Genomic DNA, 21,945 nt, shown 5'->3' with positions numbered 1-21,945 from the left:
CCCAGAGTATTTCATAATAATCCAAAGTAATTTCTGCAATGGTCATATGCTGCTCTTCAAAAAATATCTAACTGATGTATTATCAACCCAACCAATCACTATGATGAATGCAGCACCTGTCAAATATGTGGTTTATTCAGACTACCCAGAGCTGTATTTAACAAAAGTTGCACACGTATTTTTACAGCAAAAATTACTAACAATGTGATGTTACTGATAAAACTACTGAATACTTACATATCTTTGGATATATTGATAGTTTTTAGTTTGTAATTTAAAAATAGGCTAGCAATCTCAACATATTGTTCAGGTTTCTCTAACACAGGTTCTGGGGGAAAAAAAAGCAACTTGTCAAATATATATTCACAAGAAATCTTTAATACTTAACTGACAAATGATTTCCATAGCGAATTCCTCACCCCTAAATAATTTTATAAAGACTTCAGGAAACAATTTCTAAGCACTCTGGCATGCACTGTAATAAATTCATAGAATGGGTTGGAAGAGACCTCAAGGATCATCTAGTTCCAATCTCCCTGCCATAGGCAGGGCCACCAACCTCCAGACCTGGTTCTAGACCTGGTTGCCCAGGGCCCCATATAACCTGGTCTTGAACACCTCCAGGGATGGAACATCCACAGCATTCCTGGGCAGCCTGTTCCAGCACCTCACTATATAGAAGAGCATATAGAATAGAAGTGAATGACCAGGGTGGTTTTGGCTGATGTATCATAGGAAAATAAAGCACTTAACACTCTGACCTTCAGCTTGCAAAGTATTAGAAGTGTGTTTAGCCTACATGTAAATGTATACAAAGTAGCTCAGAACTAAAGCAGGACATTCTGCCTTTATTGATTTCCTGCTTCTTATGCCAGTCTATTTTGTTAGCATGCCTGTAAAGCCTTCACATTCAAGCTAGCTCATACTATGTACTTAATTCCATTGTGCAGTACAGATAAACCCCAGAATAGATTTACCCTTAAAACTATTAACAGTTGCAGAAGGACTACTTTCATACTTCACATGTTCAAAAGGTTTTCAGAAGCTTTCATGGCTCTGTGTTGGAGTTTCTGTGCTGCTCTGATAACATTCCCTCTTCATTTTCTCTCCAGTACTGAAGGTTAATTTTTTAAATTATTTTTTTTATTTTTATTTATTTTATTTATTTATTTTTACAGACAGATTAAGACACTTCTCAAAGCATTTAAGAAATAGAGCTAAGGTGAAGTATTACAAAAATAGCAAAAAATAAAAATAAAAAACAGAGAGAAAAAGTAATCCCTAGCACAGTTCTGTAGAAATTACGCTAACATAACTATGTCCTTCAGAATGTTTATAACAATTAACATGTGTTTTAAAATTTATTGAATGAACAAACCTTGAGGTTCAGATTTTGCAACAGTTGTCTTTTTCTGACGGAAAAGCTTCCAGGGAGGAACTGGTAAGGTTGGTTGCTTTGGGGCTTCCAGGGGGCAGGACCTAGTTCTAGTAATCAGGACAGGATGGCTGTATACTTGGGAAAGCCCATACTGTCTCAGCTTCTCTGAAGAATCAGTCTATAAAACATAGAAAGAAAACATGATTGAGGATAGCTCTCCTTTCTTATCACCTCTCATGAACAAACAGTACGCACAGAGAAGAATCCAGTGGTTTGGGTAACAAATGAAATGAAAACAGCTGACAAAATTATCCAAAAGCATTCTAATTAGGATTGATATTCAGCATAAAAGGCACAATTGAATATTTAAGTGTTTACATATAGTTTACTTTCCATAACAGATTCATCTCTTCTTTGAACTTATTTATACAATCATATTCCTTTAGGTGCTACAGAAAACACAAGCGGAGAATACGAGTAAGAAAACAACACTGACAAAATCTTGTTTTAAATAAACATATCACAAGTAGTTTTTCTTTTCTGAAACAAGTCCTCACTTCATGCTGAATTTATAAAGAAGCAGAATTCTAAAAGTAACAGGTCCTTTAAATAACTTGTAATATCCTCATAATGTAATATCATTCTGAACAATTACGCCATTAAAGTTAAGCGTTTTATCTCCTGGCTAATTTACAAAATGCAGGACAGCTGACCCTTCAAATAATGAACTTAAGAGCAGTTTTAGATGTGGACATTGAGTGGTGCTCTTCCCATTAAAATAACAATGCTTCAGTATGCAAGTCTGTTATTTTTTTTCTCCGCTGAAAGTTCTGTTTCAAGTTTTGTATATCTTTACTTTGTTTTAAAAAATACACCTTATTTCAATTGCTAAATAAGTCAGTAATTTTCTGATTGCTTCTTCTCATTGCCATGTGTTCTTGAGGAGGCATAATTGCAAGCAATGCAGAGCAGACCACGGTTGTGATTGTCAGAGATATTTAAAGGGAGAGGATCAAATTAAATTAAATGCTCTAAGGTACTTAGGCAACGTATTTCTGAATTAATAGAGGTACGTTATAGGAGTGGTGACTGGGTACACACGCATCCAAACAACTTAAAAATGAAAGCAAAAACATCTGAAATTAGAAAGGATTTGAAAGAGGACCGGTTAGATGCTGTAAGAAAAAAAACTTTTCAGCTGGTGAGTAGAAGACATAGTTGAATGAAACAAACTATTGAGGACATACAAACTAGAAAGCTCAGCCAAAAGGGAAAAAGAGTGAAATTCTGGTACAACTAAAGACAATGACAACATTTCTTCTAAACTGTAATTTCCATTGATGCAGCACGTCTCAGCCCTCCAAAGAAAGCCTTAAAATGGGCGTTTTTAATGGAGTCCCACGATACATCCCCTACATTTCTATATCTACTGTTACCTTCCATTTTCCTATCTGTCTTTACTGAAATATTGATTTAGACATATAGATTCATCTGCCTCATCCTATTTGGTCTGCCATAACTCTTTTTCAGTAATCTCAGTACCCTAAAAAACTGCAGCCAAGTCTGAAAGGCCTCAGGTGGCAGGAAATACACAACCATTATGTCACCATTCCCCATTTGCTTTTTAGATGACTGATATTACTTACTGTTACCAAAGAGACAGTACTGTCCGAGACCTTAAATTAAAATAAATTTAAATAAAATCAAGAAACAAGAATCAAGAACAAGAAAATCCTCAAAATAACATGAAGAACATTGTAATTTTTTTTTAATTGAATAAAAAAAGAAGAAGAAAATAGTGTAAAAATTAAGAGCATTAAAGCATGAGGCCTGTAAACTATTTCTGGAAATTTCTTGTCTTTGTTCTGTGAAGCCTACTGGTTTTCTGAGAAGGAAGATTACATTTTAATGTTCTACTTATGCAAAATATGATTAAAATGTTGAAAATAGTAAAATAAATCTAATTAATAATCATTTCAAGAAAGCCTGCTTTGGTATTATAAATAGGTTTCTGTGGATTTTAACTAGCTAAGTGGAAATTTAAGCACTGTTTTCAACCTAGCTGCATGATGTGTTAAACTTACTCCATCCGCTTTCATCAGTTACAATGGTAATGACAGAAATGAATGAAAACAAACATGCCATTTCATAATGAACAATGCATCAGGAAACATATATCAAATAAGTCTGGAAAATAAACTGAAATTTATATTTCTCAGGTAACCCTTAAAATAATTAGCCTTTCCATTCAGGAATATCTCATTATGATGCATTTTCTCGTTCCTCTCGTTCTTGCTGTTCAGAGACTTTAGCTCTTGGGATCTAAGTGGAGTAAAACTGAAAAATAAGCAGGGTCATGGCAGGAAAATACATGACCAGAATCTAAAAGGACAAAAATAAGAAAACTGAACAGATAGTCACTACTTGGTGTCTGTTTTACTACACTAATTATTATTATTATTTACAATGCAGTTGTCAGAAAATTAAACATTCTGATAGTAAAATGTATGATGCTTTATTTTCCCAAGGGCACGGGATTACCATCTGAACTAAGGAAAAGATCTTCTCTTCAGACAAATGTAATGGTATACAGCCAGCATAGACTGCCATTTCTGGCTGGGTTGGCACCGAAGAACCTATGGAGAAAACAAAATGTTTTAGAACAAGTCATAAATAAACATTGTGGTCCATCAGTTATTCAGCCTTCACTGCCTTGTTTTTATTATTCTTGTTTCGAATGAAGTAACATTCAGAAAGAAGATCTTACTGTAAAAATTTCAGAAGAGAAGCCGTGGATGGGGAAAAAAAAAACCAAACACACACCATTATTTTAATCTAACAGCTTTTATATATTTTACAGTTTTTATAAAAATGATAACAAAAACTACAGCTTAAAAATACAAGTCAGAAGTTGCTCTCCTCCATGTTCTTGTATTTCTCTTCAAATTTTCAAAATACTGCATGCTAGCATGAACGACACATCATCCAGATAGATGAAGTATACTGATTGGCAAGTACTGACTAAAGGCCACTCGAAAGTGACAAAAAATGTCTGATTTTGCCAACAAAAGGATCGAAAAGCAGAGCTCTCACGCCTCCTACTAACGAGTTTGAAGAATTAGATAATATTTTGAGAAACAGCAGTCAAAAACTGGAATTACTGCCCTTAATTCTGTCAAGGAGATGGGAAAACTGAGGTTATGATAGTTGGTGCTTCAGGAATTATGAGGGGGTGATCCCCCATATCATTTGTTACCTCTAGACATCTGTTGTAATAGGCAACCACACAATCTTCTCACACCTGTAATTCTGAAAGAAGCCATTGTTACCTCAGAATAATAAAGAGAAACCAAGGCTCTTTGGCTGACAGCCAGTACGCAAATGCTGAAGAAAAAAATTAGAAGTCTAAAAACGATAGCATTATAAATATGGGTGCAGTTCCACCCAAAAGACAGCTCAAAAAGAAGCACATCAGTTTCTCTGCGTCTTTCCTTAGTCATGTAAGGAAGCACACAAAACAGCTTTTCAGAGTATGCAGTGTGACACCTGCAGAAGGTTTTGCCTTTGCTCCTTTCAGCTCCACTTCAAATATCAGATAACTACTTCCTAGTTTTACCTATGCTCACTGAGTGTTCAAACTGGAACTTGCTTTAAGAATAGGTTTCTTTGTGTGTGTGAAATGGAATAAGACAAAGCTGTTTGCATATAATGAAAAAAAAGACAATGGAAATGAGAAGAAAGGAAAAGGAGAGTTGGCATGTGGCTGGAAAGTACAGTTTATCAGACTTTTAAAAAGCCATTTATTTAGAAGATATGCAATGTCTTTTTCTTGAAGCAGCAACACATCTCAACATCTTAAATACTCTTTCAGGAATTCAGCTTCTCAATATAATATAGTTGATAGTCAGAATGTGCAAAGCAAGACTTTACTTAGTTTTTAGAGTACTGTGAATGTAACAATATAAAAAAAACATTAATCAAAATATACTTCCAGGACAAAAGTAAATAAAAGGTAAATTCAGTAAAAAAAAAAATTATGCAGTAAATTCAAATGAATATTTCTGGCTACCCTGCCCTTTTACAAGGAACATTCCTAGTTGTTCAAGGAACATTTCCCAGTTGTAACCTACTGAATAAAGTAGAGACTGAAAATAATTTATTAGAGAGGAAGTAATGACTTCCTTTACAATTGAAGTTTTCCATTAGGAAAAATCTTGGTCCTGCAAGACTTGCCTGGAACTTCCAATTGTTCTGTGTAGATTTGCTTTACCTTTCAGTATCAAACACAAGATTCTGCAATATTATTTTCATGTCATAAGTTATAATATTTTAGTATGTTAGAAGGACTTCAGACTTTAACACAGCCTGTAAAGGTTGCATCAGCAATTAAAAAAAAAAAAAAAAAGGTATATTTAATCTCCCCCCAGCTAAGTTAGAAATCAAACAGAAAACAAAGCCCCTTTCTTTACATTTGTATTTTTATCTTTGATAGCACTTACTCTCAGCTAAAGATTGAGGAGAGTGCTGCACTTCTGTTGACACTTCTGAAGAATGAAGTGCTGACTTGTTTTTTTCTTTTTCTCCATCTCTATTTTTCTTCTTCCCAGTTTCTTTCTGCTCTGCTTTTTCTGTGAATCAAAATAAAGATGAAGTAGCTTTTCAGAGGATTCTGCCAGGAATCCTTCTAACGTCACATGGAAGAAGCCAGACTCAGAACCTTGGACCGTAGGGGAAATACTCAGACTACAGGAAAATACATTCCTAATTTTAGAAATTCCAAAAGTCTAACAGAGCATCAGAACACAGTTTGCAGGCTCAGAGATGGACATTACAGAACTTCACTGCAACATAGCACTTTCCCGATTCTTAGGTGTTTCAATTACTGATATAATTTCTAAATCTTTGTCAGGATTAAATTTACATTTTCTGTGAATATACTACCGCAGCCTGATGAATGAATGACAGTGCTGTTCCCAGCAACTGCATCCCTCTGCATGCCCATTCCTAACTCTGAAATGGGCGAGTCAGAAAATGATAGCAAGAATTCTTAAGAGATTTCAGCCAGGTCTCTTCTAAAAATTTCATTAAACTTTTGACCTAGTATTTGGCATTCAAAGCTAGCTAGGTGGTTTTTTTAATGGGAAGAAATGGAAATTTCAGAGTATGACTTATATTTTTCACTAATATTAAGTGGAATTGCATCTGTGCCTAACTTGAAAGTTAAAAAAAGAAGGTAAGAAAATTCAGCCTCAAACATAAACATTGCAGAATAATATACAGGCACAAATACATTTCTAAGCATAAGTATTTTCATTTAGCATTTCTTATAGAAAACTAATACCTAGTATCATGAACAGAAAAGTTACCATAAATAAAAATGCAGACGAACGTTAGTACGTGGGTGTCAGTACACTCTATAGTTAATCATTCTTTCTGACATCCATCATGAGATACATACTTTCTGGATGGCCTGAACAGTTGTCTTTGAGGAGACTAACCTCTCTGATTATAACCTCTCTGCAAGGAACACTGCAAATCCCTCTGAGAAACACTGCTTCTAGTGAGGTCCATAGTTAAAACACAGCTTCTTTGAATTTATGGCATTGCAAAACATTTGGCAAAACAACAAACCAGCAGACTTGCATGTGGCATAATAAAGATACATAAATTTGAAGACGGAGGTTATGTTTATTTATGCTTGATCTGCAAAGATAACACTGCCTACAACTACAAACCTTTGTCAGATTTCTCTGCTTTCTCAGGTTTATCTGGCTTTTTGTTCACAGGTGAAATTTCATTTTTTAACACTGAGACTTCTGTTTCCTTAGGTTTTTTATCTGCCTGAGGAGTATTCTTATCTGTCCAATTAAATTCTGGCACAATTGCTTTCAAAAGGTCCCAGACTTCATCCAAGTATCCAAGCCTTAAAATAAAAATAAACATATATACATCAAGGATAATGATATTTGCAATCAGAATGTCTGATCTTCATTTAGACAACACTATACTACAGCTGTCAGTCCAACTCTTGGAAAAATTACCGAGTAATTTTAGTAAATAAAACACTTTTGCTTGATTTTGTGTGGCAGCCAAGAGAAAAAAAAAGTAAAACAAAACAATGACAATATGATCAAAAAAACACCCAACACTTTGTGCAGAGACAGATCCATAAAGAAAGGGATGGCGGTTGCAGAACCAAGTAAATTGGGCATTTTTTCCTAGAGCTTTCTAGCGCATAAAAGTTGTGGCAGGAAAATTTGAAGAGCATTTTGCAATTACACTGTAGAATTACATCTCTGTACATCAAAAACGTCTTCCTGAAGGTACTTCTGGAAAAGATTTTCCTAACTGTCTCAACACAGGCAGTTCTATGCCCCTTCCACTGTTTCCACTATCTACAACAAGGTTTTGATAGGACATTGCAGTTTCTGTTGCATTGCTTCAGCACAGAAACACAATGATTCCAGAAATAATCTAAAATTGAATAAATCATAAATAAGTTTAATGCAAGCTAACAGCAGGAAACTTTCTTTTTACAATTAAATAACTGATTGTACGATGAGCTAGATCCATTTTTATATCACTATTGCAAAGATTCTGTGGTATTCATATTTTCTTATTGCATAATTTAATGTTTGCTTTAGGTGCCAGGTTCATGAATATTGTTTTTATTGTTTCTATTCTAAAAATTAACTATATAAAGAAACAAAATTAAGGTTGTTGAGATTTCTAAGTCCATGGACTGCAGACACAGTACTATGATTGCTGAAGTAAGAGATGAGATAGAGCATGACTGAACCTATTTAATACTGAAATACTATTATAAACAATTATACCTAAACATAGATAAACCAACATTATTTCCATATACTCATTAGAGTGTACATATCAAACAGCAAAAAATAAAAAATAAAAGCAACATAAAACAATCTAGATACAAATCCATATACAAGATGAAAAGATCTCTAACCCTGTTTTCACCACAGGGTTCAACATTAATTCAAAATAAATTAATTTGAGAAAGAATAATAATAATAAATAACTTTACAAGCAACTGAGTGACCTGCAAATAAAAACACAATAAAACTGCATTCCTTGAATGCAAGTTCTAGAATTAAAACCTTTCACTCCCCAAAACTGACAATGAAGGACTTCTAGGGCTCAGCTTATTTTTCATAATCCTTTGTAGAACTAAATAATTAACAAATACATAAATTGTTTAATAGAAGAATTTACCGGAGAGGAATAACTTCTGGTATCCACCCAGTCAGTGCATGTAGAATTGTAAATTCCTCCAGCTCTCTTTTCCCATTTTCACGTAAACTGTAAGACAAAAGCAGACAATACATAGACCTATAATATAATCAACTCACAGTAAACTCTGTAGTCTACACTGAAAGATCATACACAAACAGAAAAGGGGACTGCTTAAAATCAAGTAATTAACAGCAATTTTCCAACCCACAGCTGACTGGCCTACAGATTCTATTTGCTCCTATGCCTTTGCATCAAGCTTGTTCTGTTAGTGTTCCCTCCTGTACAATGACATCATTTCATCATAGTTAGCAAGTACGTATGTATACACGCGCACAGAAAAGTCTCTTTTTGCATTGTTAGAGAACTGGGTCTGAAATCCCATCGCACCCACAAGGGATATGAGTCTAGAAATTCCCTTTCTTGGAAAAGATGGCACTTTAAAAGCCATTTTCTTTTCAGGCCAAGCAACTCTAGAAAATGCCTTGTTTTTCCAATAAATGCTAGCAAAACATTCTGCAAGCATTTTTTATATTACTGTATCATATATTTGTATCTATAATGCTTACTGTTGTTAAAATAAAAGCTTTTTGATATTTCAGTCTGATTAGTACATTTTGTCTTTTGAAAGGCTATGTAACAAAAATGTACTTAACCAAAGGAAATATCCAGCAAAGAATAGTAAATAACCCATAATGCACAGTAAATAATTAAACTTCCGTAAGACTTAATTGTTCAATAAATCTTAAAAAAAAGGTATAATAAAGTATAAGACCTGATCCTCTGAATATGCTCTTAATAAAAAAGCACTATAAATAAGATTGTGATTTATACAGTACTTCATGATGAAAAACACAACTCCATTGCTTTCCTTCTTTTTTCTATTCAAAAAGTATTAATATTCGTAAGGGAAATTTTTAATCTAAAACAGTATAATTTTCAGAATTTTAAATTACACTAAAATACTTCTAAACAACTTCATTTTTCCAAAGTATATTTTTCTTCTCTTATAGCGATGAGCTTGAGTGCCCCCTTCTGCTTCTCCCTCTTCTCCTTCTTCTGTATTTAGATTCCACTGTGAATTTTAAAGGTAAGCTGGAACAGTTAGAAAGCCCATCAGAATGCACTGCTGCTCCTCTCAAACTGTGTGAAGGAGATTTTCCTTCTTCCTTTTGAAAAAAAAGATACCTTTTTGCCTCCCCCAGAGGAACAAATATTCTGTCTCTGTAGCCCTTCAACTTTTCCATCTCACCAAGCAGGACAACCATCAAGGACATTGCAGATTACCATCTTCAGTCCTCTTGGATCAGATTCCATTATGTCACGTTCTTCCAATTTGTAAAGGCATTTTCTAGCAACTTCTTGTAATTCTAAAGTAACTAGTATCTGGATGTATCAAAAGCATTTTTTAGAACGATTTTTACTTCATTCTTTACAAATAAGCAACGTATTAACTGCCCATATTGAATTAGAAGCACTACTTCATTAAAACATCTTGAATATTTCCATTTGGCAGAAAACCATATGTGAAGCTTTTTTGTGAATAATGGCAAAGAACTAAAGCAGATAGGGAGATTACTCCAGTTTTTGTTTGTTTTTAGTTTTCTGTGCATAAACGCACAAACATACATTTTAAAAGAAAAAAACTGCCTTCTGTACCTACAGAGAACCTCGCTTTACTTTAATGAGAAATGTATTTCTCATTATAAAACTTTTAGCAAAATATATTTCCCACGTGTACTAATTTTTTTTTTCCAAATTCCATGCAACTTCACAAAAAAAAAAAAAAAAACCAACAAAACTGAGAGTGAGTTGACTAAACATACCTAGTATTTGCCAGCTTAATGATTGCTTTGGACAGCAACATTGGCCAAAGTTCAGTTTGACATGTCGTTGGTAGCAACAAATTACCCTCTTCACTGAAGGGCATAGTGTCATCCACAGTGATTTTTCTCCAGCACCCCTGTGATGGAGGGGAAAAAAAAAAGAGAAGAAAAAACCTTCAATTTGTAGTCTGGAAACAGAACATGTATGTAAGAGAACTTTGTATGTTTTCCAATAAATTGAATTCTACTGTAATTTGATTTATATTACAGATATCTTCAAAACAAAGTCTCATATAATATCATACAAGCACTGAAACAGTATCATAGCATTTTATTACTTCTCTGACTTTTTGTTTTACAGAGCTTAGTCTAATTGTAGCTAATCTAATTGCATCTATTCTACATAATTTGCAAAAATAATGTTGTCTTAGCACTTGACAGAACCAGTGGTTAACTGATAAGTCGTAAAAAAAAAAAATCACTGTTTAATGAATTTTCATTAATATGCATCAACAATTCATCAAAACTTCTCCTACAAATGTCTTTTCAGCAATTATAAATTTTTCTCCTAATCTATAAAATTGTGCTGCTAAATGCATAAAATGTATAGATGGCTGAAAGTAAGTACTCACCATCCAATACAATTTCACTACGTATTTTCCATAGCTATTGTACAGAGGCATGTGTCCCTTAGTAGTTTTATTGAAGGGATAAATATATTCCCATGGCTTCCAAAACACTGTGGATGTTCCAATAGATAAGGTCTTTTCATTATATATTCTCCAGAGAGCACAAATCTCACTTATAATCCACCGCATCAGCTGAAAGCAAATAGAAATATATTAAAATTTTTGACAAATTTTCTAAATAAATTAATTTACATTACAATGATGAGCAAATACAATAGCTCCTGTTTTAAATGAAGAAGTGACACAAAAACACAAGTTTACTGAAAAAAAAAAATCAGACCTACTTTTCTGAAAATCTTATCTAACAAAGAACTTTATTACAATGAGTATAAGCACACAAATTATGCTGTTCATCACTTAAAGAAAAATGGGAAAATGTGTTTTCAAATTGTAAAAATTTTTAAAATTTCAAATTTAAGCCTTAATTAATTATGCTTTAGATCCTGTTTCATTTCTTTTTAAGATACAGATGTATGAAATATGCTATAGCTTCAAAAGTATTACCAGGCTGGTAATACAATGGTTTATATGAAAAGAATAAGTACGCCTTTTTACTACAACAAACTTGGACTAAATCGGTGGTTCTGTGGACCATAAATGTTAAAAAGGGAAGAGAATAAATAAATAGACAAAGAAAGAAAGAAACAAGCAACACAAAAATAAAAACCAAAGATTTCTGTATTTCCGCCTACCTCACTACAAAATAAATGTTCATTTGCTGAAAAAAGGTCACATGAGATTTCATTTTTGACCACCACAGGAGTCTAGGAGAAAGTAAATTAGTTAAAAGTCCATAGCTAAATTATCAGAAAAAAGATTAAATGAACAGTAGCAGTTAATGGTAATGACATAAAAAAAAATAGATGTTTAGCAAGTTTTTATTAGGCATTTTCAAACTAAAGGCTGCTGGTTTACAAATCTGTTAGCTGTCTTGGTGTTTCTTAAAAGCGCCTTAAAATGCAGATATTCAGAATTCAAATAAATAATTGTTCTTACAAGAAGATTTAAAAAGTATAAACATAAGTATATAAATAGAGATTTCATCAGTTTAGTCATTATATTAGTGGTTCTGCACTAAAATATTGATAACATTGTTTCATACTCAGAGATTTCCCTGACCCTCCCCCAGGATGCAAAGGTTCACTTAGATTGATCGTTTGTTTTCTTAACTTCCTACTGGATGCTGAAAGTTTGTCTGTGTTTCATACTGTAAGGGGCAAAACAGTACAGAGTAGAAATCAAATCATTACTTTCAGAGCAACCCATGCACAAGTATTCAAACTTTTATTAGTATTGCATAGTTTTGATTACTTACACTCATGTAGGCAGAAGATTGTCTTCTTGCAAGCATTTTAGAAATACTATATTAGAGTTGTAATTTATTGAACTAAATACCTCTCTGCTTCTCATCACTTATTGGTGATCACTGCTTGACATTATGCTTACCACACTAACTGGCAATGAATAGCCTTCCGTCACTATAAATTTACATTAATTTTTAATAACTTACAATATTCCTTGTAACCATCACAATTTGATCCAAAATACATTGAACCATAACAAGCACCTAAGTTTTAATCAGATCTTAAAGCAAACCTTTTCTTCACAGTGTTCTAAAGATAGTTTTAAATCTATTTTTAATATAGAGACACGTTTCCATGGCTTTCTGTGCTCCTGCCCTTATCTTTCAGATCCCTCTACTCAGTTTATGTGTGTTGGCAGCACTTCCCATCCAATCTTTTGGTCTTGTCAATTACTCCCCTGACTTCTCCCATTCCTCCATTAAAAATGAAATTTGGAGCTGCTTAGCGTCTAGTTAATAAGAAATAAAACTGACAAGCTGATAAAAGGAAAACTGACAACATTAAAAATTTTAAGGGTGATCACAGTGCTTAAAAACTTCATCATTTAATTTGAAGAAAAAATGCTTTAAACATAAAGATTAGCAACTGTATTAGAGAACACTCCAATCTTTGAAAGGGTAGGCTGATTGTTTTCTTTGCAGTTCACTTCAAAATGAAAGTGAAGAAAAGCTTTGCACAATTTTAAAATATTCTGTTTACCTTCCAGACAAGAACTGTCAAAGATTTAGAGATGTTATGAATGCATATGGGTGAAATGCAATATTTAAGGTGGGAGAGTGAGAAAAAGTACTATGTTAATACTAAAGTTAATCCACGGTTTCAGGGTAGATATTTACTTCATATGGCTCAAGATGTCTTAGCTGGAACAAAGAAAGCTTGTTTTTCCATAACACTGATTTTTTAAAAGTGAGAAAACAGGAAGACATCTCTCTCATCAGGTTTCTTCTAAATGAACATGGAGGAAAAATGCAGAGCAGAGTTGGAAGAGTACACTACAATGCTGTTTTGTACCAGGAAGTGCTGATACACTCAGATACTGTAAAATATCATTTAAAACTTTATGTATTAGAGCAAACACTATAAAGAAGGGGATTCAACTTTACATCCCTTCAGATGCTGGAAACCCTGGGATGTGCACGCAGGTTAACTGTTGCATAGATCACCAGCTCATGGATGCACAACAATCTCCTGGTCAGGATCACTACATGTGAGCATGCGGATACAAATACCTCCATCTTTTGAAATAATTTCCTCTACTCACTTGTAGTTCACATAGCTATGTGGGTAGCATTTTTTTGCATTATTATTTGCTTATTTCTTACCTCATTTGCTAAAAACTCTTGTGGTCGTTTCCATGAATGCACTTTTAAGGATGCTGGCAACTCTATTTTTCCTTCGGGATCATCAAAGACAAGCTATGAAAAAAAAAAAAAAAACACAAAACAAAATCAACAAAAAAAGTAACTTCAAAAAAATTAATTATGCTATTGTGATTTCCACAAGATTTAAGCAATTTTTTGTTTACATGATATTTTACTCCAGCAGAAAGTTAGTATAAAAGGGAACTAATATTACCTATAACTGAACTAAAACAATGTGAAGTCCAAACTGACAACTCAGTAGAAAAACTTATTCTGTTCAGAGAGTGTGGTATGCACTGTCAAACTGTTCTGCATTAAATGTTTTCCATCACTGAGAAAAGTCTCCCCACAAAACGTTTAAATTTTTTATTCAGATACCCATCTGTTACATTATTTCAAAGTATTTTTTCTAACACACTATTTCTAAGGTTTTTCAAGTTGAAATCTGAAAGTAAATTTCTAAAAGACATTATTTAGGCATAAAGCAATTGAAATTGCCATAGAAACGAGGAGAGCTATAATTATACGCCCATGAATTAATTTATGAATTAACCATTGAAGAGAAGTCATCATATAATTTTCAAATTTCCATTTCCAAAGTGATACTTATACTCTATATAAACAGAAGCTGTCGGGATATCTATGATACCTGTGTACCTAAAAGCACGATGTAGGATGAGCACGTGCCTCTGATACTGCTCATACTGACTGAGAAACTGATCAGTTACATGGTTACTGCATTCTATTTGTGCCAGGAATGTTAAATAGTTTTAGACGTACTATACATTTCTGTGCGCTTCATAGACCAAAGTGTATAAATAATGTCTTCTACAGACGAACTAAGAGAAAGAGTTTCTAGGGTGGGAAAACGCTGATGCTTTGAGTACTTACTGATCAAAGGAAGGCAAATGAAAATACGTCTCAAAGGCATAAAAAAAAAAAGGGCAACAAAAACCTAAACCAAAGTCTCCCAAACTATTTTCCCCACATTTATTTCTCATTTGCTTCATTGTGTACGTCCCTTCAACATATCAATCTGCAACAAAAGCTCTGTAAAGTATGTGAAGAAAGTGAAAACGCAAGGACAACTGAAAATCAGACAGAATTCAAAAGCCATTCTAGAACTTGAAGGACTAAAGATTTTTTTCTGCATCTGGTAAATGCTTTACTTTATGCAAAATAACTGCAGATCCTCTACACTCCAGAACTGCAAACAGTTTAATATGTCCACAAACTGAGTTGTACAGAAGGAAAGACCTCAACCTGCAGCTTTTCCCCATAAAAACATTGCTAAGATGAGTGCATTCAAGCTTCTGAATCCACAGAGACTGCATAGAAAGGATTGTCCCAGCATGCTGCAACAGTTTGCCTTGTTCCCACATCCTCAGTTTCAGTTGTGTTATGAAATATATTTGAAGGGTTATAAGTTTTTTAAACCATTAATGAGATAATAGTGTACAAATGCATTAACAGTTCCTTTAAGATGCAGCAAATGAACAATGCACAACATATTTATTTATTCATTTAATTTGCTAGGAAACTTCTTAAAGTTATTGAAAAGATATTGTGAAAATTAACGTATTTATCAGCAAAAATTATTCTAAAGTCGTAAGAGATTGTCTATTCAGATTAAGTGCAAACACTGACATGGTACAAAAAACACACATGTCACGCAACTTACAGAAACAGGACTTTTCCCAGCCTTTTCTTTCTCTTTTCCAGCTTTTCCAGAATCCCATTTTTCTGCACTGATGTCAGCTTCATTCCATTCTGGCCAAATGGGAAATCTTGAAGCACCTATGTGGTAGATAGGTACACTGGAAAATAACCAGACGCATGAACAAAAATAAACAGTATATAATGCAAGCACGATACAAATAGAATCATAGAATCAGAAGATTTTTAGCAAACAAAATATTCACTTTTTTACTACAGTGTAATAAAAAAAATGTAGTGTTAGCAATTACAATAACTTTTGGTCACTAAGATAGCCAAGATTAAAAAACTGCCAGATGATTTTAGAGGTTGTCAACTAACTGAAATATTTCAAATGAGGAATCCCGCCTTAAGGTCATGGGATAGCTGAAGCACAAAATGAGAATCCCGTTGACTGGTTTCCTCCTTCTTCCTCTTCTGCAGCTCCAATTCATGTGACTATCCTTTCTTTCTATGCAAATCCTAGCTTTCAAGACTCAATTCAACTCACCTAACAAAACTTCCCGTTTTTTTGCTGGTGGTGGTGGTGGGTTTTTTGGTTGTTTTGCTGGCTTATTTTAACCAACCAAAAGGAACTTGCTATGGATAAGTTATTAGGGAATCGGATTTCATTTCTAGGCATGTGATCTTCTAGATCAACCAGTTTCAAGTTAGTTTCATACTTAGAGTTTCTTGTACTACCAGCACACTCACTGCCCAACTTACAGGATTCACAGCTTAAGCAAGAAATGGTGCATATGCTGTTGCTCACCAGCAGCAGGATGCAGCCCAGCCAGTCCCTGAGCAGCCCCACTGGCCAGCTCCACCTGGTTTTATTGTTGATCATGATGCCTTTTGGTACAAGACATCCCTTTGGCCAGGATGGGTCAGCAGGTTCTGTCCACTCTCAGCTCCTTGAGCACCCCCAACCTCCTCACTGGTATGGCAGTGGGAGAAGCAGAACACACCTTGACTTGGTATTTAGTTTAAAACAGCATTTTTACTCCAGCTTTTTCTCCCAGGGCTTAGATCACCAGACAATAGTAATTTTGTGACTTGAGAAAATAACCGATGCTCTTCGTAGGTTTATTACAATATATTAGTGCACCATTCTTCCTACTTTCTTCATACATTTTCCATTTATACATTGGCTTATACATTTAGAAACAAAATACTATTTTTCCTAACCTCCAACAGTATCTAACAGGTTACTTAAGGAATGTTTTCCAGTGTCAAAGCACAATTATTATTATTTTCTTCTGGAAGCACTATTTCTGCTACACAGTTCTCCTGTTGGAAGATGTTTCCTCTGTTAATCAACTAATTGTAGTAGAAATGTAGATACGTATTAGTCCAGTCAACAGCTCATGGGCAGTGATTGTCTGCAAGATTGCTCTGAGTTACAGAGGAAAATAAAAACAACAACAAAAAAAACATAAATCTAAGACCAATAGGGAGTACAGCATTTATTGTGATATTGCCACTGATAAATTACTGAATATTTTCTTGCCCATGAGTCCATGGGATTTGAAGGCTACAGATCACAGTAGACTGAGCTCTCAAGGGGTTCATTGTTTTAATTAGAATTAACAACAAAAGCCAATATAAATACATGTTTTTCTAATTAAAATGTAATCTAGTTAATCACAAATTAAACGTACTGGTTGGCTTATATGCTATTTTAATAAGTTTATCATATTTACTTTGGAAAGAATGCATTTTCCTATGACAAAGCATGAAAGTATAAAAAGTTATAGGTAGAAGAAAAAATAGTAATAACAAATTGACTATACAAATAAGAATTATGCAAAGTTCCGTTGTACAGAGTACACACTGAAACATTTCAAACAATGGAACACTTCAAGCAAGTTCTTCAACTTTTTGGCCTGAAAATGTTTACACAGAAAATTCTAGGTATGCTTAACTCTATTTCTGACACTAATAAAAATACTGGCCACAGAAATAAGAGTTATACAAATCAAATACACAACAAAAGACAATAAATGAAAAGTGGATGCATTGTGCTCAGGCAAGACAATGCAAATTCTCCAAGAACGGCTCTATTTTTTATTGGATTACAATTTAATATTAGTAAAATAAGAGTTTTTAAGACGCACACTGATGCAATAAATAACTTTTCAAGAACAATCATAAGCCAAGGAATTTCACCCAAATTGAACCTAAGATCATAACGTGCATAGATTGCTCTGAAAGTAATGCCTACTATTTGTTTCCATGAAAACTACAACATATACAAAGAGCACAATAACAACATTAGATAGAGCAAACTCTCACCTATAAAACCTTATTTTTCAATGCTGTCACCACCACTAGCTGTGCATTTTCACCAGCAATAAACAAGAGCCTGCAGGCCACACTCATCAAAATCTGCACCAGCAGAGGTGACCCGCTATTGCCACTGCTGAAACCACAACCAACCACCTCACTTGCTCACATCCACTGTTTGGTCTCCAGAAATGTTCAGCAAGCATCAATGAACACCAGTGGATGCCATCATTTCCACACAGAAGAATTCAGTGACACACCTTTGCTTCATCTGCACTTCCATGTCAGGTGCCATTGTATCAGGCTGCCCCCCGTTGCCATCTGTCACACAGCAACAAAATGTAACGGAATATTGATGCGAAGGTTCATCCTTTACTGCCATGCCAACATCATTATTTTTGGAGCTGCCCTTGTACTTACCCACTAACATTCCTATGTCTGGGGAAAGTAAGCAAGTGCATGGTGGTATATTTTGCCCACTGTTTAAGGTGGTTAAAATCCAAGCTACAGGGACATTTCTACTCATTGGTTCTGCAACTGGAAGTAGACATCATTACAGACTTACATCGCTTCTAAGATACCTGAGAGAACAGGAAGCGCCTTGTCATATTGGTTAGGCAAAAATAAAATAAATCCCTCCCAGACACTCTGTACAGCCATTCAAAACAAAAGAATTCTGTCCATCTTAGGAGTGATCGCAGCCTGCTAGGTGAGATCATGATCTCAAAACACCTGCTCCTCAGGATAATCAGGAAACTAGTTGGATATTGGAAATTAACAGCTGTTGCAGCCCAAGATAAACCACAGCTCAAACATTATTTGTTATAATCATAACCTCAAAACTATTTTTAATGGCAGCCCAATTCCAACAAATATAGTCAAATTAACCATTAAATAGATATGACTAACCAAAAAATTGCAAATGTAGAGCATTGGCAATAAACTGGACTAGAATCCTGTCTTAGTTCAGCTGGGACAGAACTGTTTTTTCTTCACAGTGCCTGGTATGATGCTATGCTTTGGTTTTAGGAAAAAAACAACGTTGATAACACCCCAATGTTTCTAGTCATTGCTGAGCAATGCCATACAGAGCCAAGGTTTCTCAGCACCTACCAGCAAAGGCATGGAGGCCCAAGGAGCCAAGAGGGGAAAGAATCAGGACAGCTGACTTAAACTGGCCAAAGGGATTTCCATACCATATGACATCATTAGGACTGAAAGTTTTGAAAGGAGTGGGAATTCATCTCTCTCTGTGAGCAAATAACTTTGTGGTGCTGAGTCACCTGCTGGGTTAAACCACAACTTATCCTTACGTCCAAAATTTTTTAGCACTCATTACACATACATTAATCAGCAGTAGCATTCCAATATAACAATTCCAACACTGAAAGCAGCTTCACGTTCAACCATCACGCCGTTATCCACAGGATAGTTCTTCCATTCCTAAACTTCAGTTAATCTAGTGGACCACTCCCACTCCCACAACAAAAAAAAAAATATCAAAAAGTTCATCTGTTCAGATTATATTCTCTGAACTACTGCTGCAATTTAAACCTTGTGGATACTTACCTGAGGAACACATACTGACAGTGGATAAAATTGCAGCAATATGATTTGCTGACTTTTTATCCTAGGTCTTCAGAAACTCAAGTATGAATTAGCAGTTGAGCTATTTTTTGTGTTCTTACTGTCTCACCCTTTAATCTTAATTACAAATATGAGGTAATCCTAGGCTTTGGTGCAGTAACCCATTGCACAATAGCAATGCAGCTACCTGCTACTTAAGGCAGTCAGGCACATGGCTAATCAAGAATTGTTTCTTCCAGACAATCCAGGCTCCAGCTGGTCCTAACAGGTGCTGGAGAACCCACTGGCAGTTAATACTGCTTTTGGCTACTGCTCTACCTAATAAAATTTCTAACACCGCTCTAAGCTTTGTCTGTACACTGGGAAATAGTGCCTGTGCTACAATTATCCCTAACCTATTCCCCTTTCCTGGCACTGATCATTTACTCCTCACTTTTGTCTCTGATAACCCAAACCCTAATTCAGATTTTTCTTTGTTCTGGCAGATGCTGATGACTCAGGCTTAATTCAGAAAACTGGGCTCAATGGCATACAGTATCATCAAATTCATTTACAAAGCGTTTTAATTCATTATCATTGTTACAAGCCAGAATCTTCAGTGCTGACAAAGACATCAATTCCAGTGATTCACTGTAACTGTTGAAACCTGGAAAAGATCAGATTCTCAGTAGCCTCTAATGATGCAATTAAGAAAAGCTTTAACTACAGCTGTTCTTTTCAGCTCTTCTCTAAATCTGCCTAGGTCCTGAAGAGAACTGTTACCTAATTAGAGAGCAGTAATGAAAGGAAACCCAATGGAGCATCCCGAAGACAGACTTAAGTGAAGTCTGGCTTAGCAAGTAAAAAGGAAACTTCTTATCTTCTTCCTATGCTTCCAAGGTCCCCTTCCAGCACCAAAACATAATGTGTCAACAATACCCACTGATTTTCCACAGAACATACTGTGTTGACTACTGCAAGCATTTATGGGGAAAAAAAAAAACTAAGAAGAAATCTGATCTCACTAGAAATCCATTTAAGTAATTTTAAGATAATCAAAATATATTGTCCAGATATTTGTACACATTACTCTCAGAGGGCTTCTGCATTAGTTTATCCGTAAGAGTTATAACACTGTAATTCTTTGTGGTAACCACTGAGAGTTCTCAGCCATTTTAAAAAACATTGTTTTCAAAAACTATTAACCTTTTTTCTTTTTCATAATACTGACAGTTCTGTTCAATATTTCAGTCATTGTAGACACATGAAAACAAATGCAGTTTACTAGTAGGAAGAAAATATTTAAGAAAAGACAAAATACTTTTGACATTTTTATCCCTGCAACTGCAAGATGTGTTCAGAAATAAAACAGAGATCCTAGGGGAAAACCTACCTCACAATTACAAAGAATACTGAACTTATGGGTCAATATTCTCCCAGGCAGCATGCAGTCTTCCATTTCTTTGTCTGATACATGGATAGCAATGTTACCGAAGTTCTCATAGACAGACTTATGCAAAACTTGTACACTAGAAGGTGTACAGAACTGTGCTGAACAAGCTTGGTAGCAGCGAACATGAACAGATGTCAAGGAAATAGCTATTAAGTAACTGCCATATGTCCAACTGCCACAGTTCCAATCCCATAGTGTGCATAATAATATTTACTTTTAACCCTCCCAGCCCACGAAAAAGACTTGGTAAGCTGCCTTTAATAAAATATACACAATCGTTACTACCATTAGCCTACTGTTAGCAGAAAATCATTATCTAAGGAAACAGATCAATCCCTTCATGACAAGGATTGCAATCAAAATGAGGATTAAGTCATAGGGTTACATAGAACAATTGTATTATCCCTGTGTTCGGCAACTTTTATCAAATATAAATAATAAAAACAGCACTAAATCATGTTGTCTCAGGGTGGACTCCTGCAGAATCAGCTCAGTATTCTAGTGATTTTTATTTATTTATTTTTTTTACATCAGTGACACAGATCTACAGAACATCCGTACTGTAATGTAGATATTCTTTACTGTACACAATCTACTTCCAAATGAAGATCTGTCATGGATCTGTCAACTTGTCTGCTATCAGTAGCATTCCCATAATTCTTGCATCTTGCAGACAGAAATCCTAGGCCAAAGGGGAAAGCACTCTAAAGCAATGTGAATACTGAAGAATGAAATGTTGCTTCCATTTTGCACAAATCACAGTCTACAGTTCTAAGTTTTGACCGTACTCCTGATCCAAATAAAAAGCGCTTTGTTAACAGACTGCAGATCAAAATGCGCATCTGCCTAGTTGCTCAATATTTCCATAGGAAATTTGTGGCTTACAGCAGTGCTCTCCAAAGTAGAGTGTGCATACAATGCAGAAAGTATCAGAACTTCAGTATTGCGTGTATATAATTTATAAATACACAAATATGCATATTTTGGGAGAAGTTTACTCAAAGTTCTTTGCAGATAGTGATGGGCAACGAAAAAAGTTTGGAGACCATTGGCTTCCAGCATGACTACAGGAA

At 34.8% G+C, this 21,945-nt stretch overlaps 1 protein-coding gene across 5 annotated transcripts in view; it reads right to left on the bottom strand.

The window, feature by feature from the left end:
• Positions 1–21,945, bottom strand: part of ADGB (androglobin) — a 73,860-nt gene that overhangs the window by 48,330 nt on the left and 3,585 nt on the right. For 3 of the 5 annotated variants that reach the window (XM_021390943.1, XM_021390942.1, XM_021390939.1), the window contains exons 2-12: positions 15,554–15,689; positions 13,834–13,926; positions 11,840–11,911; positions 11,091–11,279; positions 10,459–10,595; positions 8,615–8,701; positions 7,114–7,301; positions 5,878–6,006; positions 3,920–4,014; positions 1,379–1,556; positions 238–328 (exon numbers count right to left, since the gene is read on the bottom strand). In XM_021390943.1, coding sequence (XP_021246618.1) covers positions 238–328; positions 1,379–1,556; positions 3,920–4,014; positions 5,878–6,006; positions 7,114–7,301; positions 8,615–8,701; positions 10,459–10,595; positions 11,091–11,279; positions 11,840–11,911; positions 13,834–13,926; positions 15,554–15,689 — 1,395 coding nt within the window. Of the gene's footprint in view, positions 1–237; positions 329–1,378; positions 1,557–3,919; positions 4,015–5,877; positions 6,007–7,113; positions 7,302–8,614; positions 8,702–9,820; positions 9,974–10,458; positions 10,596–11,090; positions 11,280–11,839; positions 11,912–13,833; positions 13,927–15,553; positions 15,690–21,945 lie in introns of those variants that run through there. The other 2 variants (XM_021390940.1, XM_021390941.1) reach the window with 2 other exon arrangements.

Source organism: Numida meleagris, chromosome 3 (assembly GCF_002078875.1).
Source record: "Numida meleagris isolate 19003 breed g44 Domestic line chromosome 3, NumMel1.0, whole genome shotgun sequence".
In the NCBI taxonomy this organism is placed as follows: Eukaryota; Metazoa; Chordata; class Aves; order Galliformes; family Numididae; genus Numida; species Numida meleagris.
The sequence above is the reverse complement of the archived record's forward strand: the minus strand, read 5'-3'. Positions and strand labels throughout refer to the sequence as shown.